This window comes from Wolffia australiana, chromosome 6 (genome assembly GCF_029677425.1).
Source record: "Wolffia australiana isolate 7733 chromosome 6, ASM2967742v1".
Lineage (NCBI taxonomy): Eukaryota > Viridiplantae > Streptophyta > Magnoliopsida > Alismatales > Araceae > Wolffia > Wolffia australiana.
Window position 1 is genome coordinate 15,947,780 of NC_135840.1, and position 21,388 is coordinate 15,969,167.

The following is a 21,388-nucleotide window of genomic DNA, read 5'->3' on the forward strand; positions in this document are numbered from 1 at the left end:
TTTCGTTTTCTTTATCCAAACAGTAGCACCCTATTCCACATAGCAGTAGGTAAATTCAAATTTGAATTTTCATGTGTATTTTTCTGTTTAAGCCATGCATTAAAATATTTTTAGATTGTATACTTTGAAATATTTATCCATTGAAGCATATGATATCCACCAGAAGCCTCAAGGGAATTTTTTTTTTAACAAAGAAGCCCCAAGGAAGTAGAGGGTATGTGGCAAAGGAAGAGCACTCTTGGCATCAAATGTGAAAGAGCGGGTTAACATTACATGAATGAAAATAAAGGCTGAAATACGAAGACCCCACGTTAAAATAAAATAAAATAAACAGCAGAAAAAGAGTAGTATCACTTCTTTCCGCCGCCAGAAACATTAAACTTGAAGAATATAATGTCCCCGTCCTGCACGATATACGTCTTCCCCTCCTGCTTATACTTCCCTGCCGCCTGCGCACAATTTGATCAAGATATAAGATGCATAATTTATGGCGATTGAAAAAATACATAAGAAGGTCAAGAACATAACCCATCTGCTGAGATAATAAAATCACAATTGTATGCAAAATGTTAATGTATTAATCATAGCAAGTGTAAAATGAGAATTATGAAACTTCTGAAAAGAGAATGAAAAATCGACGACGGACCTTGACAGCTGACTCGCTACCCAGCTCCTTCAGATCCTCGAATTTCATCACCTGCCAGAAAATTGTTCAGTCATGATGTTTTAGAAAATTTTCATCTCTCAATGTGATTTTCTACTAACTCCCTCTCACAGATATATGTATGGAATTTTTCTATGTCGTTGTATATTGTTCTTCCAATCTTTTTCAATGTATATATCACACGCTGTCTCTCCCCTTTTCTGTCTTTCTGTTTCCTACTTTTTTAATTGCTTCATAACAACATTTTTTCGTTAATTGCAAATTAGGAGAGGAGGAAACCTCAGCGCAAATGAAACCTCGCTCGAAATCTGAATGAATGGCGCCTGCGGCCTGCGGAGCCTTTGTTTGCCGTCTAATTTGCCAGCATTTCACCTGGGCAGTTTTGTTCAACGCCACAAATCAATAATCTAGTATTAATTAACATTACAGCAAATAAATTATTGGAGAAGAAACACGGGCCTAGAAACGCATCCAGAACCGGTAGAGTTACACAATTCACCACTTCAATTGAAAGATAACCAAATGAATATAGTTCAGCACTTTTTTCAAAGAAAATGATTGAAGCACCGGGAAAAGATCTGGCTTTAAAGAAATTTACAGTTTTGACCGTTGGCTAGTCTATCTTTTAAGAAAGGCAGACCTGCTCGAACAGCATTCCACAGAAGTGCAAGGGAAGTACGAAAGCAAACGCCAGATTTCTCAAGACATACGGGATAGAATTAAGTCGGAACAATTAGGACAAACATACAAGAAAACTTTCAACTATTTAAATATTAGGAAGCCTTGAACCATCTATTTTCACATTTACATAGCTTCACATATGCGGCTATTCTGTTAGGCTTCACTCTGTGAACCTGAGGGTTGACATAATTTCTCAAGACATACGGGGGATAGAATTAACATTACAGCAAATAAATTATCTGTTGGCCAGTGACAGATATCCTCGTCATATTTAACCTACCTGGTGGCACTTATGCAATAGTAACTCACAATTGGGGTTTACGGACACTCGAACCTTGACAAAATTATACACTTCGCCGTATGGTTTCCCCACCATATTTTGATTGGATTACAAGAAGGTCCGAAGATTCTAGTCTTTGGGTCTGGATGATTCTATAAGATTTCAAAAGATTCTAGAGATTCTAGATGCTACTAGTTTTTTTGAAGAACAATCTACAAGGCTCTTAAAATAAAAGAAAACTAAAACGAAGGATTCTCCAGCTGCGACTACTACTAGCACTAAAGAACAAAAAGTTGGCACAATCAGGTAAGCTACAGGCTGCAAGGTCTCCATGGCCACATCTTTACCCGCAACAATGATATCATTGATAATTTTCTTCTTAAAATAACTTGTTTAAACAAATAATCATAGACCATGGAACATATGTTTCTAAAATAATAAACTATTTGATGGCCAAACAAAGATGTGATGAATGGCAAGGGAATTGAAAGAAATTCCTATTCGAATTAGCTCACAAAGTAAAGTCAGATCATTCTGACGGCCATAAAAGCAATATTCTTCGGAAGCAAAGAATACATACCTCATCAGGCCCAGCGGTAAAGAAGTAAATGAGGTTGATTGCAGAGAAACCGGCTTTTATAATCTTCGGGATGGCACTGCAATACGTACGCTAAATTTTAGTGATCTTCTAACATCTTTTAGCATTTTAATGAGGTTAATACTCTTGAAAGTGGATATTATTTTTAAAAAAGTTATGAAATTTTTGAAAAAAAAGAGGGTGATCTTCCCAAAATTTAAGAAAAAGTAAAGAGGGTGATCTTCCCTCTTTAATTCAAAAAACAAATTATGAAAATTATTTAAAGAAAAAATTATGAGGCAGATAATCAACTGGACAACGAGTAGACTTGAACCCAGGGTGATCGAATCTACATGTTTGGGATAAAAAAGTTGAAGATCAGGACCTCTGCAATTTGTTCTCCTCGCAATACTTGGCAGCTTCATCTTCCGGCATGTCAGCTAGGGTTCTCTCCAAAACACAGCTAAAAGGGATGATCGGTTCTCCACCATGTTCTTGCACCCTAAAACCATGGTCTGTCAAAATTGACCAAAGTTGTACGGAGCAAAAAAAGTAGACTTACCAGTTGATGAAGGATGAATGGATTGTGCATTTAATAGAAACAATAATAGATAATAGGGGAGCACGCAGACGTTAAATAGTTAAGTTTAAAATCTTTAACAGCAATGCTAAGAAGCCCAGTTTAATTTATCCAAAAATGTTCGGCATATAACTTAAGTTCCGTTTTCACCGTGAATAATTCAAAGGTGACAATAATGCAGATATATAAATTTGTTACGAGTATTTCCATCGATATATATTTTAAGCATACATGAGGGTACTTTACTATGAGGGAAACCGATCCAATTCATCAACGTTCTCTCGCTCAAAGCTCTGCACATCCATTGCAATATCGGAGACAGAACTATAGACTTACCAAGCATGTATCTTTGGCAGAAACTTGTTTTTCTTCCGCTGATAATCCTTCTCGTTCATGTTGACCTTTTATCAAAAAAAAGATAAGGCTCCCGTTAGTCCCAAGGTTTAATCGCAATACAAAAATTCAAAATGATGGAGGCAAATAGCAAATAAGCATCCAAAGAGAAAAGACTTGACACAAAAAACAACTAAACAATCAAGGGAGATGAACAATTAAATGAAGAACTAAACAAAACGCTGTGTATCATGAGTCATACCAAATATATCACAGGTTTGGCAGAAAGCAACTGAAAAGTGTTTAGAACTTCCAGCTCTGCAGATTTCCATTCGCCCAGACGGATATCTTTCCCATCAGCGACCCAGGCTTTGAACTGCAAGACAAGTAGGAAACACAAAAAAAACAGAGAGAGATCATCAATCTAAATCTTCAAAAAAATACTGAAATCCAGCAGAAGTGCAGAAAAGAGACCCCAGAAGCAGAGAGGACAATACAAGACTCATGATAGAAAATAATAAATAGGCATGACGTCAAGAATAAAATAATAGATATAATTTTATTTATACCAAAGCTATATGAATGATCCATCAGGCGGTAGTCCAACTAACATATTCTAAATAGGAGATTTCCTTGATAGTGCGTATTTGTCATAATTATCGTCATCATCATCACATGGGTGTGAGGTACTGACAATTTTTTCATCATCCTCCTAGTCACCAATGAGAGACTATGACAATGGTGACTTGCCATCGTCATCCTCATACAAATAAAATAACATTGATGATGACGATACATAATCATCTTTTTGTACGAGAACCTAGCAGAGGCAGAGGCAAGCAGGCAGATGTAACTGTGGGGAATGGAAAAAGCCTGCTGTGGCAGGTATGGGAAAGAAGGCTTGCTTATTGGAGACGAGTAAAGCAGAAGCAACGAGAAGCTTTTTGCAGTGGGGTCTGGTGGCTGGGGTGGTGGCAGACTAACAATGGCCAGAGGAGCGAGCAGGGCAGACTCCTTCATACTAGTCCTGAACAAGTGACGTTGATGACTTGATCATCGTCATTGTCATGCTGGCTGAGAGGAATAGTGAGTGCGATGACGGCTTATTATCATCATTGAAGATAGCTTAACCCTAGTACAACAATGGAGGTTAGACGAATGCAAGCAAGAGGGAGACCTGGTAGAATCTAGGCCTGTTGAAAGTGTGTCGATGGTGATTAGAATCTAGGCCTGTTGAAAGTGTATCACTTCAATCCTTGTCGGAGCATCCACCCTGTTTGTGGTTCATCTACGGCACAGGCACAGTCAACACACGGACAACACCAAGTTCCTCCACTGCAGGCAACATCCTGCAATTAAATCCCATTAAACTCCGAAGGCTTCTGCCATGGTCCTCTGCCTCGATCCTTGCCAGGGTCGACTTTTGGGCATTGCAGTGGTCCTCCACTGCTGTGCTCCCACTGGCACCTCAAGGCATACAGTTGTCCCCCTCTCTTCAAGGACCTCAATTTTGTTACCTTGATATGGGTGCGGCCTTTGGATATCACAGCATACCTGAGGCTAGTCTTCCGACTGCTTCTTTGATATGGCAACCTTGAGGTGTGGCTACTGTCTCAAATTCTTGGATTTGGTGATTTTGATATACGTGCCACAGCTGCAATGCCTTCAATGTGCCTGTTCTGTGTGAGGGAGCCGCTGAGTGCCAGTCTTGAGTTTTAGAATGAGACTTCAAATGACCCAATGCCATAATGGACCCTAGAGCACCAGAGTGACACATTGGCATCGCTCTATCCTGCTTTTTTGTGCTGCCAATCAGCGGGATCTACAAGAGATGCCAGCCCAGTAAGGCCCAGGAAGGGCCTCCACCATATGGGAGGAGCACTGTCCTGGGAGGCAAGCTTAGGCAAACACTATACCTCTATTTTGCTCTCTTGACCTATCCTTAGCCACGACCTCCCTCCCCTTTGTCCATATCATACGACCTTCCCTGCAAGATTGGCAGCAGCGACCTCCTGACAACATCCATCTGCAAGCGACATTGATTCCCCTTCCTTTCCCCTCTCCTTATTAGATCTCTCTTGTTTGTGAACCTCAGGAGAGGCAAAGTTGATTGAGCTAATCATATAAGTAATTGATCAAACACACCAAGAGTCTTGATACAAACAGTTGCTGTATCTAGAAATCAAACGCATCTTCCGTTTTGCAAATGAACACACAGGACGATCATCCCACAGCAAAGTTTTTTTTAAAAAAAACAATCCCATAGCGAATTTTAAAAGCGTAAATTGCTTTCTCGAGAAGAAACCATCTGGAAGCACAAAAAACGGATGATACAAAATCGTTCATTTACCTAGCCGCTTTTCAGACCCACCTTTTCACAACATTCATGTTCAATTTTTAGTTGCTTGTCGTTGCTCCTTTTCATGCTTTTCTCCAGATCTTCTAACCTCCGGTTAATGAATTCCATATCCTGAAACACATGGAATCGAAAACAGGGAAGTTAATAGCATACGATCCAAAGGTGAATAAAGAATTGTTAAAATGGTTATGCATATCACCCTGCCAGCGCCACCAGACACGCAAACACCAATTAGGGTTTCAAAAAGAACAACATAATATTCTGTAAATTCTTGAGAGAGATGAGGATATGATGAGAAGAAGAGGAGAGGAACACCAGAAAATAGGGCACAAAAGGTTGGAATCTTCCATTACTAATCCTTTGCCCTTTTATACAAATATGCACTGAGGAGAGAGAGAAAAACAGTCCCTCCAATGGTCATATTTTTGAAAAATATGACCGTTGGGACCTATCACATCCAGCTGCCCTTTTTTGCAACTGGATGTCCAACGACTAGTTTTCCAGCCGTTGGAGTCTGGGCCTGATGTAAATCAGGCCTAGTATATATTAGGTCCTTAGTGGACCTAATATATGGCCCTAATGGGCCCCTCACTATTGGGCCCTTAATGGGCCCTTAGTGGGCTCTTAATGGGCCCTTATTTAGATTGATTTTAGTTAGGTTTTTTATTCATTTTCCTAGGGTTATTCTATTACATGTACATGGCCTTTGGCCCATAAGTCAGTCCAATCTGCCCTAAATGGGCCGTGATGATCTAACACCCCTCCTCAAGTTGGGTATAGATGTTGATCATGCCCAACTTGGACACCAATGCCTGAAACTGTGGGCCTGGGATGCCCTTCGTGAAGATGTCCGCAGCTTGCTCCAAAGTGGGGACGTATTGCGGAATGATGAATCCTTCATCGATGCTCTGCTTGATGTAATGTCTCGCCACCCGTGCATGCTTTGTACGTTCATGTTGAACTGGATTCTTGGCCATTGCAATGGCCGACTTGCTGTCTGAATGCAAGATCATCCCTTTGCCGTTATATAGATGAAGATCCTTTAAAATACCTTTAAGCCACATGCCTTCACAGACTCCCTTCTTCAAGGCACGGAGCTCAGCTTCAGCACTTGAGAGGGAGACTTCCTTCTGCTTCTTACTGCGCCAAGTGACGAGATTACCGCCAAGGAAGCTACAGTATCCAGACGTCGATCGACTGTCCTCAAAGGAACCTGCATAATCAGAGTCAGTATAAAGAATTACACTAGGCTCACCTCCTGTCCTGAAAAACAGCCCTTGTCCGATGGAACCCTTCAGATATGCAAGAACTCGATCAGCTGCTCCTTGATGAGACTCTCGTGGGTCGTTCATGAATTGGCTTAGAGAGTTCACGGCAAACGCTATGTCTGGTCTTGTATGGTTGAGATAGAGGAGCTTGCCTATGAGTCTCTGAAATGAGGTCTTGTCCCCTGGGGCATCCTTTTCGTGTTGTTCTGCCTTCAATTTCACATTTGTGTCTACTGGAGTAGCGGCTGGACGGCAGTCCAGTTTCCCGGTTTCCTTCAATAAATCGAGAATGTATTTATGCTGAGAAAGTACAATTCCAGATCTTGAATATGCAACTTCAATCCCTAGAAAGTAGGTTAGAAGACCAAGAGCTTTGATATCAAATGATGAAGAAAGATGTCTTTCAAGATTCTGAATTTCTTCATTGTCGTTTCCAGTGATGATGATGTCATCTACGTATACTATTAGGATTGCCACCTTACCTTCCTTACCATGCTTTATAAAAAGGGTATGATCACCCTCACTTTGAAAGTATCCGGCTGCCAACATTGCTTTAGAAAACTTGCCGAACCAGGCCCTGGGGGACTGTTTGAGTCCATACAAGGACTTTCTGAGGTGACATACATCACCCAAATTTTTACTCAAACAATATCCAGGGGGTGGAGCCATATATACCTCCTCTTCTAGCTCTTCATGTAGAAAAGCATTCTTCACATCATATTGGTACAACTTCCATTCAAATATCGCTGCAAGAGCAATCAGAATTCTGACTGTATTCAGCTTCGCTACTGGGGCAAATGTCTCATTGTAGTCAATTCCATATGACTGCGTATATCCTTGGGCCACCAATCTGGCTTTATGTCTGGCAATTGATCCATCTGAATGGTATTTGATGGTGAACACCCATCTGCTGCCGACTACCTTCTTTCCAACTGGGAGTGGGCCCACTTCCCAAGTACCATTTCTTTCTAGCGCTTCCATTTCTTCATCCATTGCTCTCTTCCACTCAGTAGATGACATAGCTTCTCTGACATTCTTTGGGACAGATACAGTCATCACAGCCTGGACAACTTGTTTATATTCTGGAGATATCCGGGTATATGAGACGTAATTACTTACTGGGTAGAGCTTGGTCTTCGTACACTTCCGAGCTCCTTTACTGATAGCAATTGACCATCCATTGTTACTTGGATTACTTTCTCCTGCTGGTAGTAGTTCTTCATTTGGAGCTTCTTCTAGTGCATGAGGCTCCTCCTCCTCAACAGGACTCGGAGCAGCACTAACCTCAGGTTCCTGTTCACTGTCTCTAAGTTCAGAAGGTCTGCTGAGTTCTCCACCATCGGCTTCCACCTCACTGGACTCCAAATAGATATCTGATCGATCTGTCTCGTCATGGAACATTCTGATTTCATCAAATTTCACGTCTGCAGCAACAAAGAACTTCCTTGATTCGGGATGATAACACCTGTATCCCTTCTGCGTGGTGGAATAACCTAGGAACACACACTTCACTGCCCTATGGTCCAATTTTCCTGCATTATGAACATGAACATATACTACACAGCCAAATACTTTGGCCGGCAGGTTAGTCCTTAACGATATATGTGGAAATTCAGAGGATAAAAGATCAATCGGGGCCTTAAGATCTAATGTTTTCGATGCTGTTCTATTAATGAGATGTGTGGCTGTTGCCACTGCTTCAGTCCAATAATGCTTGGGGCAGTTTCCTTGGAATAGGAGTGCCCTGGCAGACGACATAATATGGCCAATTTTCCTCTCAGCAAGACCATTTTGCTGGGGGGTATTGACACATGATGATTGATGGATTATCCCCTTTTCTTCCATATACTTGTTTACTTCTCCACAGAAATATTCTTTAGCATTATCAGATCTGAAGCGTTTGATCCGTCTACTGAATTGGTTATGGATCATTTCACAGAACAATATGATAACAGATGGGATTTCTGCTTTTGATTTCAATAGATACACCCATGTATATCTAGAGAAGTCATCTACGAATAAGATGAACCATCTCTGATGTGCCAAGCCAGATATGGAGCAGGGGCCCCATACATCACTATGAACACATTCGAATGCCGAGGAGGCCCTATGATTCGTACTTGGATATGATGACCTCTTATGTTTAGCAAATTGGCAGCTTTCACAATTAAGATGTTCAAAAATAATCCCCTTAAATAACTGTGGGTGTAATTGTTTCAAAACATGAAATGAGGGGTGTCCTAGTCTCCTATGGAGAAGCGTGACCCGTTCTTCACTCTGGGCAGCGTAGATCACTTTCTGCTCCCCATCTTCCCTTAGTCCATCCAGCAAGAGCAGTCCCCCTCTCCTGCCAACAGACGAAATCTTCTGCCCGGTGTTCTTTATACAGAGAAAGCAGGAGTCAGAATCCAAGATGAATCGCCACCCAGTCTCATCTACCAGCTGAATTAAGGACAAAAGATTTGCCTTTAATTCAGGTACATGAAGTACCCCTTTCAACATATTTCCTTTAATCATAATTGGCCCTCTTCCTTCTACTTTTAAGATCCCTCCATTAGCAGTGAAAACTCTGAGGTTGTTTGTTTCAAGCTCATAGGTTTGAAACAATGATCTGTGGGGTGACATATGGTCTGTCGCCCCTGAATCTAAGACCCAAGATACCGAAATCGGTGTAATATTCTTAAAGGTGGTAAATGCAAAGTGCTTACCTGACTGTGCGAAAGATGTGGAGCTGATTTTCTGAAGGATCTTGTTCATCTCAGATTGTATAATCTTCTGAATGTCGCTTCCTGCATCGTCCTTCTCGGTGGAGGGTGGTTTTCCCCCTTCACTGGCCACGTAGGCCTTCTTCTGCTGACCTGGATTCCAGGTCCCCTTTCGGATCTGTTCTTCTTTCCATGCCAATCTCCTACAGTCCCTTTTAATGTGTCAGGGCTTCCTGCAATATCCACAGATTAGTTCTGAGGTACTACCTTCTTTCGGTGTGGCCTTGGAATGTTGAGGAACTGAAGATGGTGCCACTGAGGAGGTCTGATTGCTCTGAAGTTCCTTCTTGGCCAAGTGAGCTGCTGCAGTAGGAGTGGAGGCTTTGCCTCCTTTGGTGCCAATTTTCTTCCGGCTCTCTGCCCCCTGAAGTTCTGAAATCGCTTCTGCTAAGGTGGGAAATTTTTCCCTGTGCAGCAGTTGGCTTCGGAGGGCCTCATACTCAGAGTTGAGCCCCATCAAAAATTGAAGAGTTCTGAACTTGATCTCACGAATGTAAGAGGGAGAATTTTTGTCACCAGTGGGCCAAAGGAGATCCAGCTCTCTCCAAATTGCTTTGAGTCGTGCAGAGTAAGAGGATATTGACATACTTCCCTGCTTCAACGTTCGCTCTTGCTCTCGGAGATCGTAAACTCGGAAGTCACTGTGCATTTCTGCACAGGACTTGTTAATTTCTTGCCACAGATCTCGAACACAGCCGATCAGAATGTAGTCATCCTTCTGTTCTTCTTCCATGTTCTTGATCATCCAGTTCATGATGAGAGCTTCTTCAGACTCCCAGACTTCAATCCCAGCTCTGTCTTCTGACGGAGCTTCCTCAGTTAGATGCCTCCCAAGGTATGCCGCCTTGAGAGTCCTTTGAGCCATGGTGATCCACTTCTGGCCATTGAGGCCGTTGTACTTCATGTCCAGGTCAGGCAGGACAGGCCTGGTCTGGACTGATGCAGTGACGAGGGCAGTGGCTGGGGCAGCTGGAGTGGCTGGAGCAGCAACTGGTGTTGCAGCAGCCAGAGAAGACAATTCCTCAGATTCTTTTTCTGCCTTTGCAGCCATCCTGGTTCTGGATTTACCCATAATCTTATGGAATAAATCCTTACCAGAAACTGACGCTTTGCTGCAGCTGATGAACATACCCCAGGGATGCAGAGAACTGCTGAGGTAGCCACCAACAAATAGGACTTCACAGAGTTTGAGGAGAACCCCCAAATTCAGGACTTCAAATATCCTGCTTCTTGACAGAAGACAGGAAACTAATCAATGCTGCAGAAGGAGGATTCAACTCAGAGAGATACAGAATCTTCTGAGGAGAAAACTCCAAAAAATCAATGCTTCAAATGGGTACTGGTCGAGCCTGCTCTGATACCATGTAATTCTTGAGAGAGATGAGGAAATGATGAGATGAAGAGGAGGATGGACAGAGAGGAACACCAGAAAATAGGGCACAAAAGGTTGGAATCTTCCATTACTAATCCTTTGCCCTTTTATACAAATATGCACTGAGGAGAGAGAGAAAAACAGTCCCTCCAATGGTCATATTTTTGAAAAATATGACCGTTGGGACCTATCACATCCAGCTGCCCTTTTTTGCAACTGGATGTCCAACGACTAGTTTTCTAGCCGTTGGAGTCTGGGCCTGATGTAAATCAGGCCCAGGATATATAAGGCCCTTAATGGACCTAATATATGGCCCTAATGGGCCCCTCACTATTGGGCCCTTAATGGGCCCTTAGTGGGCTCTTAATGGGCCCTTAACGGGCCCTTATTTAGATTGATTTTAGTTAGGTTTTTTATTCATTTTCCTAGGGTTATTCTATTACATGTACATGGCCTTTGGCCCATAAGTCAGTCCAATCTGCCCTAAATGGGCCGTGATGATCTAACATATTCATTTAGTGTTGGCCAGTTAAAATACTGGTTCTGAACACATTGGCAGGCCAAAGCTGAATAATAGGTAAGTCATGTATTCTCCATGTCAAAGAATAAGTGACAACTCACACAACCAACATAAGTCATTTATTCTCACATGTGAGCATAAACGATCCAATGGAAAACACAATAGACAGGATACAAACGGAATGGAACAGAAATGAAAGGAGATGTTTATCTAACAAGAATTATTTACATCTAGGATTTGATTTTAGATTTACCCTCCAGATGACAGACTCAAAAGATAGTACACATTAGAATACACATTAGACTCAAAAGTTATTGGCATGAAAATGAAAAAAAAGAAACTGACGAATGAAAGGTCATCACAAATACCTTCAATCGAAGTTCTTCAGTGATAACCTCCAAGTCCCTAACAGGATCCACTGAGTCATCAACATGAATGACATCTGAATCCTCAAATGCCCCTGAAAAATAAAGATGTAGAAAAAAACAACTTTACGGTAGCAAATACAGTCAAACAAGCAACATAAAAAACAACATGAATATGATATGCGACGTTGCAACCAGTACACATATTAGAGTGCCTTCCATCTTGCCAGAACCTTCATGTGGTAAGGTTGCAAAATGATATATAAATTGTGTCCGACCTCAACAACCACATTAGTCTAATATTGTCCGCCAACTAGACTTTTCAGTCACTTGAGTTCATTCAAAGTGACATTTAATCAACCATAAGGTCTAGTATCTGATAGAACCCTAGAGTTCTATCTTTGACTTGTTTTCAAATATTTCTGATGATAGATGAATTTTTTTTTTGAAGAAAACAAGGAAGACCGCCCATAATTGGTGGTCAACCTGCTACCATTGACAATAGAAAATATGTATAATCAAAACACATATATGACTGAAATGGTCCACCAATCATTTCCCTCCAACCCAAAAAGACACGTGTCTCAATGTTGTGAATGATGCTCTCCACTGACGCCCGCCTCCCCTTGAACACCACCTCATTCCGGTGCAGCCATAACGCCCATAGCACCGCAAGTAGCCTCCTCCATTCCAGTCTGCTCCAATATCTACCACCAGTGACTGATGTCCAAAATGCCTCGTCGGAGGAAATAATCAGCCCTGGTATCTTTGCGCTGCCCATACTTCTTGGGCGAACTGACACGTGAAGAATACGCGGGAGCAGTCTTCGTCGCCTTGGGCACACAGGGGACATTCGAAGGAAGCCGTCGGATTCCACCTCCTCCGAAAGACCCACGTGACCAATCTTCGACCTCTCAATAACCAGCCGAAGAACCGCACATTTAGAGGAACTTTTTGCATCATCAGTGTGGAGCATGAATTGATGGTTGTCGAGTCTCCCCCCCCTTACCCTCGGATCTTCAAAAATGCATCCTCCACCAAGAAAGATGGCCCTCGCAATACCCAGCCATCTCGATATACATTCGACGTTCTGATATGCGAGAGGTTCTCTTGCATCTCCATCAGTTCCTCAAACCGTGGCTCTGATAATGCCCCCTGCATGGTAGGGACCCAAGCTCCGAACCAGCATTCATCGACCGTGGCTTTTCGATTCCTCGCTAGAGCAAAAAGTCTTAGATATTTCAACTTCAGGAGGCCTTGATTGAACCAGGTGTCAGTCCAGAATCGAAAACCGGCCCCTTCCCCCAACCTGGGTTCAAAGAACTCACAGATATGGGGTATACTATTACGCAAACTGCGCCAAAAAGGGGACTCACCCCGAACTTTAGCCCACCTTCTCCCCCAGTCATTCTCCGCGTCATAACTGTCCCTAAGGACATTGAGGACGAGGCCCTCCACTGAAGTCATAATCCTTTCCACCCATTTGGTCAGTAGTGCTAGATTCATGGAGTCTATGTGTAGTATCCCCAGCCCTCCTGGTTTCACGGGCCTGCAGACCTCTTCCAATGCTACCAGGGGTACCCTCTTACGCCCATCTTCTCTATTGGTTCCCCAAAGAAACCTCTTCATCAGTCCCTCCAGATGCTTTGTCACGACTGCTGGTATTTTAAACACCCACATGTAACATATTGGGATCGCTGAAAGCACTGATCGCAATAATACCAAACGACCCCCTTTTGATAGCACTTTGGCCTGCCACCAGCCTTCCAGCCGCCACTTCACCTTCTCGATCACTGGTTGCCATTCTGTGGTTAATATACATCTCCCCGTCAATGGGAGACCTAGATAACTCATTGGTAGAGAACCCTGAGGTATGCCTAGTGCGTTGGCGCATTGCGCTTCTGCCGCCGTCGGAAGTCCAAATCTCACAAATGCCGATTCAGCCAGATTGAGACATAACCCTGAGAAGTCTGCAAAAATATCTAACAGTGTAGATAGTGTTAAAGCTTCTGTCACGGACCCTTCCATGAAGAATGTCATGTCGTCCGCGTATTGAAGTAATGGAATGCCCCGTGGACAGCTCACAGTCTGGAAGGCCCTTAATAGGCCGCATTCACATGCCTTAAGGGTGCAGGTGGCCAAGGTGTCCACTGCCAGGACAAATAGTAACGGGGCTAACAGACACCCCTGCCTGACTCCTCTCTGTGGGTGTATCCATCCCCCTTCCGCCCGCCATTAACTAGAACTGAGAATGTGTGGGATGTAACACAGCATCGTACCCATGCCACCCATTCCTCTGGAAAGTCCCGCTTTTGCAAAAACCGACCATAGGAATCTCCAATCGAGCAAATCATACGCTTTGGTGAAGGTCGACCTTCCAAATAAATCCTTTTGTCCCCTTTCTCTTCCATGCTGTTACAATTTCTCCTGCCACCACTGCACTGTCCACCAGTTGTCTACCTGGAAGGGATGCCAATTGAAATGGCCCAATTAGGCTCCCAATTATCCTCCTCAACCGGTTAGCCAACACCTTAGCGATGATGAGGTATATCGAGTTTGATAGGGCAATGGGTCTAAAATGAATAATAAGATGGGGATAGAAGAGTCAATCTGGATCAGGGTTCAGAACGACGCAGAAGCAAACTGGCTGAACATCCTGTGGGACAGTCACAGGGCGGTAGGGCACAATATTGCCCGGATGATTGGGAATCACCAACATGAGGGAATCTGGAAAGATGGACATCCTAGGGGAGAGAGTAAGATAGTAACCCAAACATACTCCGATATCACTACTACTCTGATCTCCGAAGGAGAATGATCCAACTATTTTAATGGAAATGCATAATAGCTAAGTGACCAAAGTGCCCTCAATGGTCTCAGCATGCAGAAGATACACATGGATGTTATAGCATCAACTATTGCAATAAGTCCAACACATTGTTACTGATTCAACTGAGAAGTAGTTGATCGTAATAGAGCAGAGAGAATAGGAAAAAGAAGGTAACGTGGCGGAGATCCAATCCCGATCTCTCCTCCTGGCCGTCGGGGATGTTCCTTCCGCTCCCCCAGACTTGGGAATTCTTGAGAAAATATTTCGTAACTGCCTCCTTCCACTGCGGTCTTATATATAGGCACACATGGCGAATTCAAATTGAATGTGCCGTGGCATTTCCCGCCTCCGGAAGCGTCATCTTCTGTATGCCTTTCAGGATCATACAAGTCTGTTTTGCTCAGGTCCATCCTCAATAAAGCTTGCATGGCTGCCACGAGTAGTTTCATCAAAACCAGAGGAGGCCAAGTGGTTTTTAGGACATTAAGCAGCCGGTCCAAAAGTTTATAGTCTCAGCATGATGGGTTCCATTCATTTTTAAAAAATTGAACACAAGCTGAAAGTCCTAATTGACGTTCAAATTTACTCCATGATGCCCACAAGTCATCAACAAGCGGCAAAACAGTACCATGTTAGAAGCCGGAGGTAAATCTTGGCTGCCTGTATCATCACGTGATTCCCTAACCTCCAACTTAAAAAGAAATGTTTAGCGAAGGAGGGGAGAATTGACAAAATCCCATTGATCAGCTTTTTGGACTTGCCCGATAGTCAATAGGACCCACTGCTCAACCAAGAATATTAAACGACACAGCTTCCACTGATATACAATTGCAAGTGTTGTTATTGGGTCCACAAATCCAAGTTCCAAAGAGAAACAGGCCATGAGGGAGCAGAAAAAACTATTTCTATCTCTTTCACTCAAACTCATCCACATCATGTGCCATACTCCAAGACCATCATTAATTTCTCAAATTCCTGTATATTTATTTTTGTGTATCATCTTTGGAACCAAGGTGTCCCCCTTCTTGCGTGCCCCCTTTTTTGAAAATTTCATTTAGAGATCCGACAGAATCAAATCTTTTCAAGTCATAGCACAGGAGGTAAGTCTAAGGTGGTCAGTGTCCCAGAGACATAAGATACTTTAATAAATTTAGTCTGAGTGTGTCGTGATGGAATGTATGCAGTTTTCGTAGCTGCCTAATTGTCAGTGTAGTCCACTTTTTCCTGAGCCAATTAAGCTTTATTTGGGCCACCTAGCCTGAACTCCCTTCAAGGGTTCACCCGATTGATTCAAAGAAGTGTAATCCACTTTTCCCTTCAACAGATCAATCTGCCATCCCATTACCTTGACAGCCATAGATATTAAAATGAAACGAGAACCAATTGAGTATTGGCGTTCTAAGCTATATAAAAGACACCAAATGATCTATTCGAATTTTGCCTATGCCTGCAACAGTAGAATGAGAATCCATCGGACTAAAGCAGGGTGAAAATTCCTTGCACACCCTTCCAGTGACTGCATGTTATCATCAGGTCACTTAATGCCAGACCAGAAGTTTCTCAATCGTTCCCTGTTTTCCTTGTTGCCCAACAAATACAAGGGTTAAGAGGAGAAAAGTTTATCGACGCCAGCGGTAGAATGGAAAATAAAATTCAAGGTGGATCTGTTAGGATCTAGTACTATAATAGGTTCTTTACCAGAACCTATCAAAGGAAGAAGACACTCCATGACAGGCTGGCAGCAGCACATACGCACGAAAGGGCTCACGATGCGAAGCTATCAATATGATCTTGGGCGGGGCATTTGAACCATCAACAAAATCAAAAAACTGTTCCTGATTTAGAAAGCCGAGAACACCTGAGGGTGGACGTGGAGAGATTCCACAGCCAGAGAAGGGAAGAATCCATTCCAAGCTTATCCAGAATATTATGTTCTTGCATAATCCTTTTATCCCTAATTTTATCCTTACATTGAGATTGTCCTGAACTTTATTTATAACAAGTTTACACTGTTACATCAGTGAATTACTGTGATTCTAAGCTTCACAGTACAACATCGGGGAGATACCCCCGTTATGATCCACATCCGTTGAGGCTGTCCTCAAATTAAAGATCAACTCATTGTGGTGCAGCCATATAGCCCATATCACTGCGAGAAACCTTCCACATTCCCTCCTCACGTATCTAGCTTCCCTGATTGAGGCCCAGAAAGCATTGTCCAAAGAGACATCCACCCCTGGATCTGCTGTGATGCCCATATCACCTGGGAAATTGGGGGCAGATGTGAAGCATGGATTGGGCATCAGTGATCGAGAATGTGTATAGGAAATTGGAGCCGCATGCTGCCAAAAGCTAGTTGGTTGGCATTTTTTGAGATTGGTGCTCTTTTCAATCGTGATATTTTACCCCTCTGTTTTCAAGCTGCCCAAGGGGGTCGTTAGCAAATTTGGAATCCTTGATGAGGCATTCTTCTGGAAACGGCCCCGATTAACAAACAGTAGTAGATCTACTATTGTATCGTGGAAGACTGTTTGCAGCCCCATGGAGCATGACGGGCTGGGAGTACCACGCCTGCAAGATATGAACACATCATTGTTGACTAAATGGGTGGGCAAGATAATGGGACCAGAAGAAGACATGGCCATGAAAGTTTTGATAGACAGTTCCAGTACAGAGATGAGCTGGGAACAGTAATCAACGCCAACCAGAGGGGCATCCAGTTTATGACAGGGCCTGGGACAGATTATTTTATTCTCTAGGTGAGTAGAATTAATATTTTTAATGGATTTTATTAATATCCAATTAAGTTAGAAAGGTTTGGAATTGTAAGGATTAATAATTAGTCTGGCCTGGCCCAAAATGGGCCCAACTACACAGACATCATTCAATGCAGTGCATTTATGTACTTTTTTATTTTAATTTTTTTCATACGGGACAATGGTTTTGGATTTTTTAAACCGATATCAAGATATTGGATATCAATATACAGATGCGAATTTTTGGTACGGAGTTTGAAATCTGATATCCAATATCTGGTATTGGCATTGGCCACATCCTGACCCCCTACAGTATCCATCCGATATCCCATAACTGAAATCGTCTTGATTTCATCCGGATATTAGACATTTACTGTCTGATATCAGATATCAGATAGCCCAACACTAGCATATATATGATGGGGATCATATCAATATCAAACTGATTAAACTGTTAGCCTAACCTTGAACCCACCTGTAGAGGTGTTGGCACCCCATTGAATATTTTTTATTGTAAAAACATCCAACTCACTACATTATTCAGTAATAAATTAGGTTGAGAAGTCTGCCTGGGCCTAGCCTGGCATTATGTTCACATTAGGAGGTCTTTAAGGCCACTAATTTGGCACATGGGAATTAAAATGATACAAAAAAATATGGAAATAGATAAACGGAAATGCGAAAAAATGTGACATCTAACACAATTCAAACACTATTGCAATAGTAGTAATCTACGATCCAAAATAACTATTGATAGGCAAAGGAAAATAAACTCAGAGTACTGACTCAAGACGTGAAAAATTCCATCCACAGCACGAATATGTGATAGGAAATTGTTTCCAAGTCCTTCGCCTTCATGAGCCCCACGAATGAGTCCCGCAATGTCATGGATCTCTAGGAAAGCTGAAACCTGCATACCATAAATCACAGAAACGGCAGAGAAACTAAATGAACAGCTGCAATGATGAACGGTTCAACACTTGAGGATATTAATGCTGTTATATGCCCCAGTAATAGAAACAATAACTGTTTTGAACTTTCAACGTCGAAATAAATCACATAAGAGGGATCCTAATTCAAAACTCAATTACAACCATATACCAAATTATCATCACCAACATGGTACAAAATGCCATCTCTACTGTAACGGACGATATTTCCCTACCTGCTCGTCTGGCATCCCTCTCTCTCAAGCATCACTCCAAGTTGTCACCCTTTGAGCGTGCAACAGAGCCAGTTGTACTCATCATCATCTTATGTTTGTTCATATTTTTCCAAAAATATATTACACTGAACAGTGGTGTCTATGAACTTACACTCACATTTTGTATTTTGACGACACTATAAATAGCATGAAAATGTTTGAACACCAAGTTTAATTGATATAAGGTAGCTGTTTCTATTCATGAATGGAAAAGCGAGCTGACTAAATTTAATGGACGATAATCAGCAATTGTAATATTTCTGGCAGAACTGAGACGTAGGGAGACAAATCTTCCCGGTATAAAAAAAATATTCCACAGTTGGCTTCATTCACCAATACTATTGCGGCCTTCGTTGAAACAAATAAAGCAAGTCGGCCCTGAAACGGATGCTAAGAAAGGATGACCACAGCTAAGGATAGAAGTCGATCCTAAAAGAAGAAGAAAATTCCTTGCCCTACAAGGTAGAAAAGGAATTGGTCCTCTTCAGCAAAAGACAAATGGCAAAAGAATAGTTTGAGAACTTTAAAAAAAAAAGTTTGAGAACTTAAGGTCATGCTGGTTCGAAAGTCATTTCACATCACAAATAAAAAAACAAGATTACAAATTCAAACTTACGAAGTTACAAAAAAATTAAATGAAAGCACAGAACGAACCTCACTCTTTGGTTTGAACAGCTGACATAGCCAGTCAAACCGTTCATCAGGTACATTCACCCTTGCTTCATTGGGTTCAATAGTACAGAAAGGGAAATTCTCAGCCGGTATCGACAATTTTGTCAATGTGTTGAACAGCGTAGATTTCCCAACGTTTGGAAGCCCAACCTAATCAACATACAGACCATTGCAGCGATTATACGTGAGATAATCAGACAAAAACTTCAATCTAATTTCAGAATGAACAACTGACATCACTCCCTAATCCTGAAACTCGACGTAAATTAAAATAAAAAACCCAACACCTTGGACTAATGAACTAAAGCAGCTGGATTTTCTCAAGGGAAAGCCAGTTATTTTCATGAGCTGCAGAAGCCAAAACTTGAGATCATCGAGTAATTATCATAATAGATGCATTCCTTGACACGAAAAAGCATATTTACTCAGGAAATAAAGAAACGAGTAATCATCCCCAATCTGGGTGTATACCATCAAAAACAAACAGTACAGTTTAAACTATATATCCATGCTCCCACGTTACCTTAATCAGGTGTTCAAACTACCAAATATCGAACAAAATCCACCATCAGATTTTGATCAAAGACACCACGAAGAGAACAGCTGAGTTTCAAAAAGGCATTTTTTTTTGCAAATTCCAGACCATTAAGAAGCATATTAATCTTTAGAGCATGATTAGTTCGTTTAATTCGTTTACGTCAGATTTAAACACGAAAAAAGGGAGAAGATAACGCATCAGAAAACACTCACGATACCAATCTTCAAGTGGGACGAGAATCGACCGAGGATGGGTCGCTCTGGCGGCGCCTCCTTCGATTTCGCGGCCTTGGGCGGCATCTCTGCTCTGCTCCTCGCTCGTAAATTGCTTCTGAGATCAACGAACTGAACTGAAGATTGGGGGTAGACCTGCCCGGGTGCACAAAAACCCTACTTGGCTACAAGATTCGGGACGGATGACGAATAATGGATGACGGAACACGTATAAGGATGATGGATCATGGATGACAGATGGTTGATGATGGATGATGACAGGTGATGGACGATGGATGAGATGGATGATGACAGGTGATGGACGATGGATGAGATGGATGATGAGAGGTGATGGGTGATAGATGATAGATGATGGATGATGGACGGCAGATGGTTGAAGATGGATGACAAGTGATGGATGATGGGCATTAGATGACTGTGAATGGGTGATGAATGTCAGATAGGATGATGGGTGACAAGAGGCGGATGGCGTATAATGGATGTTCGACAACTTACGACCGATGGTGGATGACAGTGAATGGGTGAGGAATGTGAGATAGGATGATGGGTGACAAGTGTTGGATGACGTATAATGTATGTTGGACAACTTACGACCGATGGCGGATGACGAATGATGGTTGACAAGCGGCAGACGATGGATGATGGATGTCTAATGATGGTTGATGGATGAAGTGTGATGGTCATATGATGGTTGATAGATGACGAATGATGGATTGCCCAAGACAGATGCAGAATGATGGATAACGGATGATGGGTGGCAAGTGCCAGCTGATGGATGATGGTCAATTGATGATTGATGGTGGATGATGGTTGACGTGTGATGGATCACAGATGACAGACAGTGGATGACAGTTGATGGATGACCAATGACAGGTGAAGGTAGTGGAGGACAAATGATGGGACAATGGACGATGGATGATGGACCATAGAGGGTGAATTACAAATGGAATGAGAATTCGTTCAGCCATCATTTAAAAAGTTTGTAATTGTGTTTGATTTCTAACATACGATATGGGAGGAAAGCATGCCAGAGTGGGTGATGGGTTATGGAAAGGACTCATGACATACAGAACGAGAATTCATTCTTTCATCCTTCACAAAGTCAATAGTTTTGTTATGTTTCTATCATAGGGTATGGAGGAAACACATGAGGGAGTGGGTCATGGAAAGGATCGATGATGGTTGTATATTTATAGGCATTTGACAAAGGAACGAGACAGTAGAAAGGTACGCACGAAGGCTATTGTTCTGTTTTTCATTTTGAGGTTACGACGATTAACTGCTATGATGATAAGTTTGGAGACAAACGATGGACAATGAAATGAGATGGACGAAACAAGACAAAAAGGGACTTTTGTCAGTCATTCATTACACACTCCATCATCCATTTA

At 42.2% G+C, this 21,388-nt stretch overlaps 1 protein-coding gene across 1 annotated transcript; it reads right to left on the reverse strand.

Moving 5' to 3' along the window:
- Window positions 1–219: 219 nt before the first annotated feature.
- On the reverse strand, window positions 220–20,135 carry LOC144704063 (GTP binding protein). Its single transcript, XM_078576289.1, has 12 exons — window positions 19,977–20,135; window positions 19,209–19,376; window positions 18,137–18,260; window positions 11,768–11,859; window positions 5,487–5,585; window positions 3,378–3,491; window positions 3,119–3,183; window positions 2,588–2,704; window positions 2,206–2,281; window positions 944–1,036; window positions 647–697; window positions 220–449 (listed from the first exon to the last, which is right to left on the reverse strand). The coding sequence occupies exons 1-12, from the start codon at window positions 20,061–20,063 to the stop codon at window positions 351–353; spliced, it is 1,185 nt and encodes a 394-aa protein (XP_078432415.1). The 5' UTR covers window positions 20,064–20,135; the 3' UTR covers window positions 220–350.
- Window positions 20,136–21,388: the final 1,253 nt, after the last annotated feature.

Excerpts from the sequence above, each read along its gene's own strand:
- LOC144704063 (XM_078576289.1), bottom strand. The coding sequence starts at position 20,063 with ATGCCGCCCAAGGCCGCGAAATCGAAGGAGGCGCCGCCAGAGCGACCC. Across the intron at positions 11,860-18,136 it reads TGGAATTTTTCACGTCTTGA|GGGCATTTGAGGATTCAGAT; the intron begins GTCAGTACTCTG and ends TTTATTTTTCAG. Across the intron at positions 450-646 it reads GTAGCGAGTCAGCTGTCAAG|GCGGCAGGGAAGTATAAGCA; the intron begins GTCCGTCGTCGA and ends AATTGTGCGCAG.